This window comes from Nuphar pumila, chromosome 10 (genome assembly GCF_984573655.1).
Source record: "Nuphar pumila chromosome 10, dmNupPumi1.hap1.1, whole genome shotgun sequence".
In the NCBI taxonomy this organism is placed as follows: Eukaryota; Viridiplantae; Streptophyta; class Magnoliopsida; order Nymphaeales; family Nymphaeaceae; genus Nuphar; species Nuphar pumila.
Window position 1 is genome coordinate 101,416,460 of NC_143258.1, and position 15,712 is coordinate 101,432,171.

Consider the following 15,712-nt stretch of genomic DNA (forward strand, 5'->3'; position numbering starts at 1 on the left):
CTTTGTACGACTCTATGTAACAAATATGGGTGCTATTTTGATATTTTCAAAATATCTTGAAAAGTCACGATATTATAAAATATTGCCCATTTAGAAATATCACGGTTTTATTTCAATATCAATGAGATAAAACACTTCATCTATTATTTTATGTTTCTTGTTGTACCTTCCTGTATAATTTTTTATAGAGTTGGTATTTTCTCAAGTTTTTTTTCAGAAACTTTTATATTATTGCAAGATATTCCCACACCCAAGTTTGTGACAATGGTAATTGGTATTAGTTGCCTTATACGAAACACCACCATTAACTTTGATCACAATTCACAACAAAAAAGAAGCAAAGAAGGTAATTTAGAACTGCACTAACATTCAAGGAGATATTTACCAACTAAAGCTATTACAAACTATCATTTAGAACATTTGTTTTTGTTTGGGCTCAAAATTATTTTGCTATTGAACCAAGCATAGTGGCCAAAATTTCTTTTATTTGCATAAGTTTCTCGAAAATGATTTTTGGGGGAAAATTCACTTTATGAAATTTGTTTAGTAACATTGATCATTTTTTAGAAGACCAAAAGGTTTACAATGAGTTGGCCTTGAGGGCAAGACCCTCAATCAAACTTTGAACATTGGACTTTGAATTTGGCCCAACTCAGTTTCGTTTTGCTGTTGTTGACTCCCTTCTTCCTCTTTTCTTTAATTGCATAAAAGTCATCTCATTCTCTCTCTGAGGCTGCGATTGCCTTGGTGTGAAAAGTGGTCGGTATAGAATGAGTCGGTGCGAGCTTGGTTATATCTCATAAGAAAAGTTGTGGTTCACCCTTTTGCACCCAGTTTTTACCCAAAAGAGCAACTGTCGCTTTTAAGAGAGCACCATGCTGTGCACCTCTAAGCTAAGTCAGATTTCATCATCACTGTTTGGATCATGCAAAAATTCCAACATCAACGTATAGTAGGGATGTATACTTGTATTGGCAGAATATCAAACTGACTAATTGGCTAAGTTCCCCGAAATCACTGTGTATCATCTATAAGACGCAAATTCACAACAAAACTACAGTAATGAAGACAACTCAAACAATATCAATCCACACCACAAAAAGCATCTTAACTAATGTCTTAATCAGAGAAATCTACATATATGCAGCATTACAGAGGAAGGGTACATCTACATACATGTCATAGAGTGCACACTTCGTGCACCCAAGCACAGTGAAAAGATTCCAAACGCAAATGCTAGCCAAAAATGCATGCCAATCTTGCCCCAGTAGAAAGCAAGGGGCAACCACCGAAGAACCATTTACACAACATGCAGAACTACCTCCAGAAGCATCTCCATCAACACATGAAACCTGAAAAAATGAGGCCACTCCTCCATCTACATTATGCCGACATATGCCAAAAAGAAGTAGGTCATCACGAACCATTTTGGTGGCCTACGAAGGGCATGGAAAAACGGATCCGTGAAGAACTCGAAGTCCTCCAAAAATGGATGGAGATGATATGCAGTCTCTGCACATAAGCATGTTTCATGAAGAAGCTTCAGGTAGGTAACGCAAGTGAGTGGCTTTCTTGTCATCGACAAGCACTTCAATGAAAAATGTGTTGGGTTCCGGCGAGGCGGCAAAACAGACGGCGTCACTGTAGCAGTGGCCCTGCAAAACAAAAACAAAACACACAGGAAAAAGACAGCGTACCTGATGCTGCCATTTACGGAGGTTGGAGGTCGCCGGAGAAAAGGATTCTTCAACTCAGCCTGTCCGCAGCCACCACAAGCGCAGGCCTCCTTATGCAGACGGTGAGTCGACCTCTTCCCCTCTCAAATTTCTGTATTTTTTGCTTATGTAAAGGGTTGCTTATGAGACCCTTTTATAAGCCACGAAATGGGAACGGTTGAGTAACCGTTCCCTCTGTTTTTCAGGTTTAACGGAAGGAACACCTCATGTGGGGGAAGCGTTACCCACATCGTGGGTAACCACCACCAACGTGGTGGTTTAACCCAACAAAATGAGCATCCTTTGATGCTTTTGGAGACACAAACACATTCCTGGTGCAACGTGTTGAAACAGAAAGCATGCATGAAAACAGACTATCGTCTTCTCCAATTTGTAATGGCGAGGAAGCAGCTGAAATGCGACGATGAAGATGAAGTCCTGCTACATTGAAGTATTCGTTGTAAGCTAAATTTAAATCAAGATGATTTTTTCAGTCATCAAGTGACTCAGTGACTCGGCTCAACAAGAAATATTTTCATACTTAAAATTATAAGAATGTGAAGAAAAATCAATAACCATGTTTTAACAAAAAAAAAACTATTTTCATACTTAGAAATTATAAGAATGTGAAGAAAAATCAATAACCATGTTTTCATAAAAAAACTGTGCCTAAAGGCAATGACCCATGTTGCTATCTACAGATCAAACCATGTGTTGATATCAGAGAGTTATAAAATAGATGGTCTTGCTCATTGCCTCCTAGGTAACAAGCAAATAGAAAAAATAATACATGAAACAGAGGCATGCGCTCCTAAAATAGAGGAAAAACAAAGAGCATGCAAGACAAAAGCCATCAAGAAGGACAAGCACAATAATTAAAGGTGCATGATACAATAAATCTAACTGCCCTGCAATACAGAAAATGATGAACATTATGCAATGAAAATGTATCAAATAATATCAAAGGTCTTTAATCTTGTTTTGGTTGCGAAGGTGTGTGGCTGCTTAAAATGTTCTATTTTGCAGCCAAAAGGCAACAAAAAATTCTATTCAATCATGTATGTTTGAGAAACTGTAAATGAAAAATTAAAGATCTAAGTCACAATTTAATCTGCACACTATTTGGAGGGCAAAAATTCAACGGGTGGTATGCTCCCTTGGAGCTCCTAACACATGGAAATGTCACTGCTCAATGCAAGCTTTTCAAACGTGGAAAAGCCACAGTGGTAGGCAAATGGGAAGGTCCTGTAATAGTTGCTTTCTGGTTCATGGCAGTAGTCAATCTGGTAATCATAGCCATGCTTTGAAAATTTGAAGATCCAATGCTTCATGAGTGAATCATATCCAAGTACCTGTTTCAAATCAAGTGAGCACAATATGATGATTATGCCACCGAATCAAAATCAGACGATATTGCTGAGAACAATTTAAGTAACAAATGTACGTAAGTTTCAATAATAATACTATGAATAGCCACAGGATGTGCCCAAGGTTACTGTCAGCTTGGACCAATGTACTTTCACTTGGTTTATTCACAATCCTTTCGTCAACATCAACTTATTTTCTGCTCATCTTTTCAAAGGATTGATACTCTCTATACCAGCCCTTTATCCTCAAAGTCATCAACAATTCTACATGATATTAGGTTACTTGGTTTTTATATATTATCAACCTGCATGAAAGTTATATCAAAGTAAACTTCAAAATAAGATCAAGGCAAATAATTGCTAAATATACATCCCTTTAGCTTTGGAGGTCCAAGTATTTTTGAACTAAGTGGAACAATGGGTCTTTCTCGTCTGTATCAATGAAATTACTTGGTTGTCATATAGAAATTGGCTTTCAAGCTTCAAAAGCTTCATTTTTCATACATCGTAATCAAACTCTCAAAATATTACGTTGAAGCAACACATGAGATAAGCATCGTTCTCTCCTAAATGGATCATCCAATCTAGTATATATACGCTGCATGGGCAGTGGGGCTTTTAGGTTAATATTATTCTTCATGGCCTCTTTGTGCAACAAGCATTAAATTTCAAAAAGCATGTCATTTTCAAAGTGTGTGGCATAGGAATGGGTAAAATGAATTTGATTATAATCTGATGTCCAGCCAACCTGTTCTAGTGTTTTCAGACACAAATATAAGAAAAAATGATGCAAGATAAGGGTGTAACTCAGAATAACCTACATGGACCCAATTCAGACAGAGCTGCAGAAGGTTTATAATCTAATGCATCTTTTTTCAGGTTGCCATCCTTTCAGGTAGCTGTAATTTGATTGATTTTTAATTCCTGATGTGCAACATGATGTTCCCGTACGTGCAATGTGACACTGCACGTGCAACACCTAATTGACTAGACCTAGACTCTGTTTTGGCATTCATCAACACCTAACTTGACTCAGACTCTAGCTCTCTGTTTTGACATATCAAAATCAAAATACTTAACATAGATTAGGATTTTCTTTGGATAACAGTGCATCTAATCCAATTTAATTTCTCACCTAACCTGACACGGTAGAGGGCAAGTTGCACAATTATCAGCCTAATCTCACACGTTTAAAGCCTAGGAGCAACAATCCTTGCAAGAAAATGTCGAACAAAATGTCTTCCTCACCCATCCCTATTGAAACACTTCAGACATGAGATGACCACAAAACTGTATAAAGCTAGCACAAGTTGTCATGGTTACAATGCATGGTCTTCATCTGTAAATAATTCATACAATTAAGCATCTTCATCCAGGTGATGAATGAAAATGGGATAGTCACACTAAGGATAATACTGTGCCAAAGAAAGAAGTGATTGAATCTCCTTATAAGTCCTTAACACTAAAGTTTACTCAGTAAATAATGATGAAACATTGGAACAACGACCATGATCACACATATCCCTGCCTTCTCACTGATCCAAGTAGCTAGCATCATCTATACAAATAGGAAGAACTTTAAGATGAAAATTTAACAAGTTAGCAACAGCTTAGACCACAAGTCCATTAAAATTTCACCCAACTTTTATCTACAAAATGCTCCAAAAACAGACATTCTATTGAACATTACTAAAATTAAATAACATGATTATTAGAAAGAAATACTGTCAACAGGAGTCTGCAGCGACGCACGACGCTAACACCTTTTGAGTTTCGATTATAACACTTGAATGATATTCGTCCTTCCTCTTTTACACAAAAAAGGGGCAACAAAATGAGAAGAAAAAGAAGAAAAGAACGGCAAATATTGAAAAATTCCTTGATCTGCCTACAACAACAGAGCTGTTGGATTTCTGCAAACCATCAAAAACATGGAAATGAGTGAAGGGGTTGGAGGCAACTGAGAGAAGGTTCCTCGTGGCTCAGACATGGGATTGGGCCAAGATGGGCATTGCATCTCTCTCCTCCTCGTCGTCAGCTTGATCCTGCTGCTGCACCGCCAGATAGGGAGCTCCTTCGTCCCTTCCTCGGCCAACGACAACCTTATCGCCCAACATTTCAGCCTCAGGGTCAGGGGTGCCATCTTTGTTCTGGCAGGAGTCGCGATGGCGTTCCTCCTCAGGAGAAGGGGGGGTACACAGCAGAGAATCCGGCAGCTCCCCGTGGGAAGGCGCAGGGTCATCAACGCATTTCCCATGCTGCTGGTGGCTGAGGTAGCCGGGGAGGACATATCCCATGGCGTTGGCCGCCTTTAGGAAGGCCAAATTGATGGCTTCCGGAGGAAGGGCGCACTCCTCCAAGCCCGCGTCTTCTAGCTTCGGTGGGGCGATCGTCAGAAATCCCGTCGCTTCTATCTCTGCCTCTTCCATACTCTCTCTCTCTCTCTCTCTCTCTCTCTCTCTCTCTCTCTCTCTCTCTCTCTCTCTCGACCGAATCGTTGCGCGAGAGAGAAAGAGACGCGCACAAGATTTGTCCGTGGTGACCACTTTTCTTGCCCTAGGTCTGGTCGCACCCAAAGTGGAGAGAGTTCATCCAATAAACGGAGGATCTGGTGGATGGTGGACACAGCGGTGTACCAAGGCGTCCCTTTCCCGATTCCTACGCCGGAGCTCTCGCCTCCGGTGTCTCCTCTTCCGGCAAGGAGGCCATGATAGCTGAAGAGAGGAAGGCCGAGGCACAGAGGGAGGAGGAAGCGGCGACGGCGGTGGCGCTCGTCGTGAGAGGCGGCAGAGCTGCCGAACGGTGGAGCAACCAGAAGCGCTGGAGACTCCACCGGATGGGCGAGCCCTGCGGCCCGCAAGACGGCGGTTGCCGGAATCGGCGGCGACGGCAGAGGAAAAGGGAGAAGTATAGAGGGGGTTGGGGTTTGGAAGAATCTAGAACCCCTCTAGCGATGGCAGTGGACCGGGTCGGAGACGGCGGACAAGGTGTCAAATTTTTGCCGTTCATCCTCGCATGCGTTTTGATTTTAACCTCTATCCCCGGTTCATTGCTCGTTTCATGCAATACTATATTCCTCGGTCCAAACGGGACGAGGCTGGGCGGGCTCCGTTTCTCGATCCTTCCGGCCTTGCCGCCTTTTGCCGTTAGAAGGAGAGGTAGGAGAAGAGAAAAACTAGATTTAGCGTGGCTTTGTTAGAAAAAGAAAGATAGGAATTCGAAAAAGGGTTTTATGTTAAGGTTATATATATATATATATATGATTTGATAATATGTATAAAAGTACAATAACAATTTCCTTAACAAAGATATGAGATGGGACGGGACTAGAGCAAGAGTAAGTCGAGTATGTTCCTGCACGGGTTTTGATTTTAACCTTCATCCTGATCCATTTTCACCTTCATCTTGGGTCCAAATGGGACAAGGCGAGGCCCTGTTTTTTCTTAATCCATTGCCATCCCTAACCTCCACCATCAATTTTTTACATCTTAAATGCTTTTACTTTTTTGCTATTTTCTTTTCTGTTAATTTTGGTTTTACTCTCTTGACGTAGGATTACCAACCTGCCTTTGTTTTATTTTTCGTTTGTACCCTTCTATTTTATAGAACTGGGCCTTTATTTTTGAAAAATACTAGAAACAAGTCTTCTCTCTTAAAAATACTCGAGACAGAGTTGCTATGTCTATATTTTTTCAAAACAACTTTCAGTTTTTATGAAATAGCAAAAAAACACCTATAGTTTTCTCTTTAACCTAAAAGGTTTTGAAAATTATGTTTTAGTGCTATAGTTGTTTTTTTATCTTTTTAATTTTGCAAAAAAGTGTTTCAAGTTTGCTGAAAACCTCCCAATGCATTATCTCGACAAGTTTAGATCTTCAATGAAACAAACATGTCTATGAAAAATATATGGCAGGACCCGCATAATGAATGCAATAAAACAACTTTCCTACCTCTTCCTATCATAATATTGGTTTTCCCTTGACATATGCCTGTAAATTAGTTTGGCAAGGTTATTCCTTGAGATTTACTTGTAACTAGGTTTAGGTCCAGATGCAATTTTATATTATTTGAGTATTGGTCCACTTCACTTAGGGCTTTGTTATTATCAATATTTCATTTGGGTTTCTCTTATAGGCATGCTTATTAATGAAAAGATAAACTAAATTTATGCGCTGAAAAATAATCAGGGTACATATAAGTACACATGGAAAACAATTTTAGTGTTATCGTACATGCAATTGTTGCAAGACTTTGATCACGTTGATGAATACATATGAGGAGCAACCTCACTTGCACACCTATATGCAAGTTTGTCTAACGTGAGGCATGAAATAAAAAACATCATCGAAATGTTTGTGGTGTTGGAGACCTTTATTCTTTTATTGTATCTTAATCATTTATTTATACTCAAACATTATTTTAACATTATTGATGTACTATATTGTGTATTAATTTGTGTATATTGATTTTTGCAAGTTTGGATATGAGAGCACATGTTCATTGTAAGGCTCCTGAGACATGATTGTGTCTCCTAATTTTCATGTGTTGCAATGGAGAGTCGGTCACATAATAAAAATGAGAGGAATGATCAAAGATTGCTGGCTCCTCAGATGAGAAAGGTCGTATGTGCTACAAAGTTGCAGAAACTAATCAGGGCACATGTAAGTATGTGTGAGAAACAACTTTCTACATTGTCATCAATAATGGAATATAGGACTAACCATGAATGAAACTTCATTCTTTAGCTAACGTGGTGCCCATACAAAGACATGGACGAGGAGGAGGATGTAGTTATGCAAGTCATGTATTTCGTGAGAAAGAACATTTGATTAAACAACATGAATGAAGTTGAGCATCAAATGACCAGCTGAATGGTCCAACAATTTGAGCTTGTTCAACAACCATCTTGTTGGCCTCACACTGTTAGCAAAAGCATCTCTTTTTACATGAAAGATCAAACCAAGGATTACACCATGATGTTATTCTCCAAATTTAAAGACCAATGTGAAGGTGGTGATGACATCTACTTCTTATCCATGGTACATACCCACGATGATGATAATGTAACTATTGATAATTAACCTGCAGTTGTAAGTATTCACTCTGCAAAGAGGGGCATTAAGGAAGAGGAAGTTGGCACGAAAATTTTGAAGCACAGAAAGACTGCAAGTGGAGCGGATGTAGAGTTGACTCTTATAAGAGCTCGAATCTGCATGTTGAAAGATTTGCTTCAAGCAAAGGAGTCAATTATATGAACTCAAATTGACATGATCGCTAACAAGGATCGAGTTATCAAGGAGCTAAGAACGCACCTAATGCATCCACAACAATGACTTATGTTTTCAGTTAATAATGTTTTGTCAATCATTGCAATTTAGTAAATAGTATTTTTTAAATAATTAAATTCTTTTGTAACTTTTGTAATTGAATACTTTTGTAAATTAAAATAAATATACAACTTGTTTGAAGTTATAATATTTAAATTTAAATCTCATTTCTAAATGTGTATGATTTGTGTGAATGTTTGAATTTAATGTATATACATTAGGTGAATTTCTTAATGTATATGATTCGAATATACAACACATGATTTTCTAAATGTTATATATATAGTGACTTCTGGATGACATTCACACATCATAGTGTGCGAACTGAAGGACATTCACACATTGTGAAGCGAGGATAGAGAAATTTGCACACAATGCTTTAAATGTGCTTCATTATTTGCAAAATGGAGGACATTCGTACAATGTGATGCAAGGATAGAAAGGTCTGCATGATGTTTATGTGAATATGCTCCATTATTTGTGAAATTGAGGACAATCGCATGATGTTTATGAGAATGTATTCCATTATTTACTAAAGTTGTTTTTCAACTCAAGTTATTGTATACTTAAGTGAGATCCATAATTATCTTATGTGCGAAGGTTGTCAAGTTTGCAACATCCGGTTGGGAATGTGTATCGCATCATCCAGTGCGAATATCGGTTCTTTCACATAAAGTTTATACGAATGTACTCCATTATTTACGAGTTAGGAATATTCGCACATTGTCATGCGAGGATAGAGAGGTCTGCGTGATGTTTATGTGAATATATTCTATTATTTATAAATTTTAGGACATTCACAAGATGTTTATGTGAATGTACTCTATTATTTATGAACTTGATGGCATTCGTACATTGTGCTGCGAGGATAAAGAAGTTTGCATGATGTTGATGTGATTGTACTCCATTATTTGTAAACATGAGGATATTCGCATGACGTTTATGCAAATGTACTCTATTATTTGCAAACTTGATGACATGTGCACATTGTGATGAGAGGATGAGGAGGCATGCATGTACTTCATTATTTGCAAACTTGAGTGCATTCATATGATGTTTAGGCGAATGTACTCCATTATTTGCGAACTTGAGAAAATTTGCATAATGTATATGTGAATATATATCACTTTCAATTGCTTCTTGTTTAACTTTGCAAACAACTAAGTAAACGTTGCCGCTAAATAACATCAACTCTACATTATCCAAAACATCTATCCATATATCTTAACTACCTATTTTAGGAGAATAACTATACCGAAGGCTCAATAACTCTTCTACATATTTAATTTTATAAGACACCAAAGACTTAAATTTTTTAAAGTTACTCTTTTTAGATACCAGTATAAATCTCCAAGTATGGTGATCAGGATTACCATAATGTACTTTAACCCTTTCAAAGGTCATCATTAACTGCCTACACCAACCACACACTATATTATTCATCTAATGAAAATAGCATGTGAGAAAAGGTCATTCATATACCCATCATACTTTCAATTAACAAAACTATATACAACAATCACTCTAAAAACCAACTATCTATAATAACCCCTTAACCTCTATTTAATGCTTGTACATAGTCAACCCCAACTCCATCATACTAATTGAATGCTTATGCGCAATCAGTCCTAGCCTCATTACACCATGACAAAACCATCGAATATTAAATAAAGGACGAGCAAACAAATATAAATCATCTACAACACTAAAAAGTATATATCTATGAAAAAAACCTAAACATAGTAAACCCAAAACTATTGATCTAATGTCAAATATTAAATAAAACATACATAAAACATCCATAATAACAACCAAATACATACTATAAGGCTATTAAATGCCCATATCTAGAAAAAAGGAAAAAGTTTGGAATTCAATAAAAAAATATGCATACATATGTATTGTTTATATAAAACTCACTTTTTGACCTAAATGGAAAAGTCGACTACAACAACCTCGTTGGAATGGAGCAAAAAGATTTCATGAAAATCGCAACATGGAGAGAGAAAAAAGGTTAGAGTTCTTTCTAGAAATAATCGAAAAAAAAAGAACAAAAATGACTTTATATATGATTCAACAAGCATGCGAATGTACAAAACTTTGCATGCTACAATTTTGTGTATGTCAACACATATTTGTGGATCTCATTGAAAAGAATTTCATCCAGAGAGATTCACAAGCAATCTTCATAAATATGGTACATTATTTGCGAAAGTATCACCATATTTGGGATCTTTGTATAAAACATGAAGGTTGAAATATTCACAAATATTATATGTGAATGTCAACATTTGCAGACCTCCTTGAGGATCATTTACTTAAAGAAGATTCACAAGGTAGCTCATGAATATCATCTATATATGCAAATTTCATATGGTATTTGTGAAGGTACACAAATTTTAGTCACAAGTGGTTCGCAAATTTGGTTATGTCAACTTCGTGAGATCTGCAAAATCATTGTGTTAATGTATTTTTTAGAGAGAGGTTGTGAGATCAAGACAAAGTACCTATATATTGTGAACCTCAAGAGGTTCGTACGTGCAAAGGATAAAAGGTCCTAAAAAAGTTAAGCATTTGTGAATTTAGACATGGGGCAAATTTTAAACATCATTTGTGAATTTGGACATGGGGCAAAAGTTAAGCATTTCAGGAAATTGTCATTTTTATGTCTACAATACGGTCATTTTCTGTTTAATATTTATAGGGGCTTCTCAAGCATATTTGTTTGGCTCCAGATGGGAATCCTTCTCTTAAAATAATGTAAGAATGATTCTCATCTGCCTCATTTCTCATGTGCAAGCAAACATGAGAAAACAAGGCTGTGAGTTTTGGAATCACATTTGAGCCCAATTTACTCACTTTCGGGTGATCTCAAATCACATTCTTCACCTTGTGATTTTGAATCTAACCCATTATTTGGGTTCAGTTGAGATCGGAACTTGAAAATATCCAAACCAAGTTCTACTCACAAATTGAAATATTAGACTGACCATTAATCACTCGAATTCCACAGAAATCATTGTCAATCATGCAATTGTGTTATCAATAAGATAAAAGATCACAAGAAAAAACTAACAGCACTTAATTAACTCAACCCATATAAATCCAAGAAACCAAAAAGTCCAAAAATTAAATATTGATGTCCATAAACACCATGAAACAACATTAACTAGAAAAAAAAACAAAATATCTTCTACTCTCTTAAGTATATCTTAATCATAGGGGATCTGAATATATGCAGCATCACAAATGAATGGTATGTCTGCGTACATTCCACAGAGTGCACACTTTATGCACTCAAGCACAGTGAAGAAATAGCCAAATGCAACTGCTGTCCAAAAATGCATGCCAATCTTTCCCCAGTAGAAAGCAAGGGGCATCCACCGACTCACCGTGCTAACAACCTGCAGAGCTATCTCCAGGAGCATCCCATTAACCACATGAAACCGGAAAAAATGAGGCCACTCCTTCCTCCGCACTACGCCTAGATATGCAGCAAAGAAGTAAGCCATCCGGAACCAATTGGGCAGCCTGCCAATGGCGCCGAAAAATGGATATGTGAAGATCTCCAAGTCCTCTATGAATGGGTGTAGATGGTACGCAGTCTCTGCATTCATCCATGTTTCATGAAGAGGCATTAGGTATGGAAGGCAAGCCAGTGTACGCCACCACCATCGCGGTTTCTTTGTCATAGGTGGATAGCGGAACGAAGAAGGAACGTCCTTCGTTGCTTTCGGAGACACAAACGGGTTCCTTGTGCGCCTCCTTGGAAGAAAAGGCATACGACAAGACAGACTACCGTGTTCTCCAATTAGCAGTTGTGAGGATGCAGCTGAAATGTGATGCTGAAGACGAACTCCTGCTAAATCAAAAGCACTGTTTCTAAGCAAGCCAAAAGATTGACTCCAATCCAATTGTGAATATGGTTAATCACATCTTCATCAACATATTCAAAGGAATCAAATCAAACCATTTTATCTCTTGGGTCCCAAGAAAATTCAATTTAGGGTTTTTTATGGCCCAGAACTAAAATATCATTTAACTGAGACAGTGATTCAACTCAACACGCAGCATTTTCCTACTTAAACTATGACATTGCGAAGAAAAATTAATAATCATATTACATAGAAAAACTCTCTGGTGCAAGGCAAAAACCCATGTTAAGATTACAATACGACATGCAGATCGAACCATGAGTAATGATATCAGAGAATAATAAAACCATGGTCTTTCTCATAGTATCCCACGTAAGAAGCAAAACCAACAAATAATACAGGAAACAGAAGCATGCAATCCTCAAATAGAAGAAAAACAGAAGCCATGCAACACAGACAAACAAGGACAAGAACAAACTGACATTTACAATAAACTGCTCAATCCAACTGCATTGCGCAACGGGGAATGAAGATTGTGCAACGAAAACTTATTAAAGAATATACAAAGGGTTATCAGAAACCTTGGAGATTATGGAAAATAGAGTTGCTCGATCACTTCTCTTTATAAACTATAAAGGAAACTTGTTGCAAAGTTGCACTGCACGATGGTTAGTCAAATTTGGCTGGATGTACACAAGCAGGGCTTCCATTAGATATTTTGTGTTTTTTCAACTCATTGAGAAAGTCATGAATCAAATTTTTTTTTGTCTGGTGTGTACGCAGCTTAAGATATTCCATTAATTTGTAGCGAAATAGCGATAAAAAATTCTTGTAAATTATATGTTTTAGCAACTTCACATACAAAATTGAAAGTCTAAGCCACACATTTATATACATACCAGTTGGAGGGCAAAAGTTCAACTGGTGGCATGCTCCCTCCGAGCTCCTAACACATGGAAATGTCATTGCTCCACGCATGATCCTCAAAGGTGAAGATGCCACTGTTGTAGGCAAATGAGAAGATCCTGTAATAGTTGCTTTCTGGTTCATGGCAGTAGTAAGTCTGGTGCTCATAGCCATGCTCTGAAAGTTTGAAGATCCAGCGTATCCGTAATGAATCATATCAAAGTACCTGTTCCATATAAAGTCAGAGCAATATGATAATTATGCCACTGAATAAAAACCACAAGACATTGCAGAGGGAAGAATTTAAATCCGAAATATGTGCAAGTTTCAAGAAGTGCCAAAGCTCCATTAGACCAATAGCCACAAGACATACATCCAGAGTATACAATAAGGCCAATCTTTCATGTTAACAATTTAGAACACAATGTTCTTGGTTGTTCCTCATAATGGAAATTTCATACATGCAGATAAAAAGACCGATTCTCCTACATTAGGTCGCTTATTTTGATTCTACATTGTAAAAATTGAAATATAGCAAGACCACGTTGCCTTTTCAGATATCCCTGGGACATCATTGGTAGATCAAGTCATTGAGTGGATAGATTTCTACGTTTTTTTTTTTTTGAAAGGCAAGCTGGAGTTAGGCGGACCATTACCAGAAAACAGCCGCCCCATGTGGCAGAGGGATTTGATCCTGGGCCTTCAGCTTGACACAGGATCAAGTCATTGAGTGGATAGCTTTCTACGTTGCCATCAAACTGTTCAGTGAGAAATTTGACTGTTCACGGTGCTTCTGGTTTCCTTCTTCTACTTGAACAATGAAAAAAAAGTTTCATTCTTTTTTTATCCATTTTCAACTTTCAGATAATAATGTCAGTTTTTGGAATATCTAGAGTTCATGTAAGAGAAAAAAGTATGAAATCGAAAGTAAAAGTTTTTCCATTAATGGTCTTCTTCTCCTTTCCCGATCGTCAGATAGCCCTGTGGTATAACCCCTCCTTTCCAACTGACCCTACTAAGCACCATACATCATCCATGTAGAAAAAGCGTAACATAAAAATCTAACAAATTAACAAAAGCATATATATCAGTTGCACCACAAGCACATTACAATTTCCACAAATTTTTTTTTTACAAAATGCCCCAAAAAACAGATATTTTCTACCCATGATCACCAAGGCTAAAAACCCAATGTGACTAGCAGAACAGAACACCCACAAGTATACGAAAAAGCCCATTAAAACTATCACCCACCAAAAAAAAAAAACCTCAAAAGCACATAAAAGCCATCTAGTGTAAGAAAAAATGCAAAAGAAAATCTCCTTTCAACTATTCAGTAATCTCTACAAGCATTTGGTGCGCACTCAATTTAACAAAAGAAATCACAAGATAATATGAAGGAAGATGCATCACATAAACCCCAGAACTTGATAGACGGAATTTTATTTCTTACTATTAACCCATGGGATTCATGGTGATAAGATAAGAAATATTAGTAAGTTGGCATGGTGAGAAGATAAGGAAAATCGGTAAGCTACCAAGGTAAGAAGATTAGATTAGAAAGTTATCAAGGGGAGGAGATAAGAACTGCTGGATAAAGCCAATCAAGAGTCAGTTGGAAAGGAGTTCAAATGAGGGCAAGTCGACATTCCTTGGCTCGTGTGTAACGTATTTTTGTAACAAGATTATCTTTCTTTATTTTTTTGGTTGTTTCTAATCCCACAAAATATGGGATCACACCAAGCATGTAAATATATAGTTAGCATTTTCTAAATGAATCATAAGCTTGCTTTTCACATGGAGTCGAGTTCCCTATCTTCTTCATCGTGCTTCACGTGTCCATCGACTTTCACCATGAGCCAAAACGTCATTAAGAATGTCGAGCAACTTGAAGCTCAAGAAAACGGTGAGTTCACCAACAATTCTCTTGATTGTCGACATCTCATTTTATCTTTAAGAAAAAAAAGAAAAAAAAATCAAGGCATTTTGACAAACTTTTTATCATTTTTTGAACAAATTTATACCTCATAAAACCACTTAATAAGATTATTTTTCCTAAACGTTTTGATGGTTGACCAAGGCAATCAAAGGTCATTTGTAACCTTACTCAAGGGCGACACCTAACTTAATGGCTAGCCCCAATGTGTCCTGAAACATTGGGACGTTAGCGGGTACCGGCTGCCCGTTGGTGGGTGCAAGCAGTCCATTGTCGGTGGTTGTTTGGGCCATTATGAGTGCATGCTGCCTGTTTGGATCTTAATGGGTGCATGCAGCTCATTTAGAATTTAATGAGCCTTTATCGACCCATGCAATCTGGGTCTATATAAACCTCAATTACTAGAGGTCAATCCATCTCTCTCTCTCTCTCTCTCTCTCTCTCTCTCTCTCTCTCTCTCTCTCTCTCTCTTGCGAAGTTGTTCAAAGGTAGCATGTCATTGTGGCATGTCTACTGCCCCAATGCACCTGGGTTCAACCCTAGTGGGGCACTTTGGCTTTTAAGAAAGTATATTTGTTGTGTGCCT

The 15,712-nt window shown here is 37.6% G+C and overlaps 1 protein-coding gene and 1 pseudogene across 1 annotated transcript; both read right to left on the minus strand.

Annotated features, from left to right (window-relative positions):
* Positions 1 to 5,064: 5,064 nt before the first annotated feature.
* On the minus strand, positions 5,065 to 5,511 carry LOC149827621 (uncharacterized). The gene has a single exon (XM_090018543.1). It carries the CDS (start codon positions 5,509 to 5,511, stop codon positions 5,065 to 5,067), a length of 447 nt encoding a protein of 148 aa, XP_089874669.1.
* A 6,110-nt stretch (positions 5,512 to 11,621) lies between these two features.
* Positions 11,622 to 15,419, minus strand: LOC149827622 (protein TIC 20-I, chloroplastic pseudogene; annotated as a pseudogene).
* Between the last annotated feature and the right edge of the window lie 293 nt (positions 15,420 to 15,712).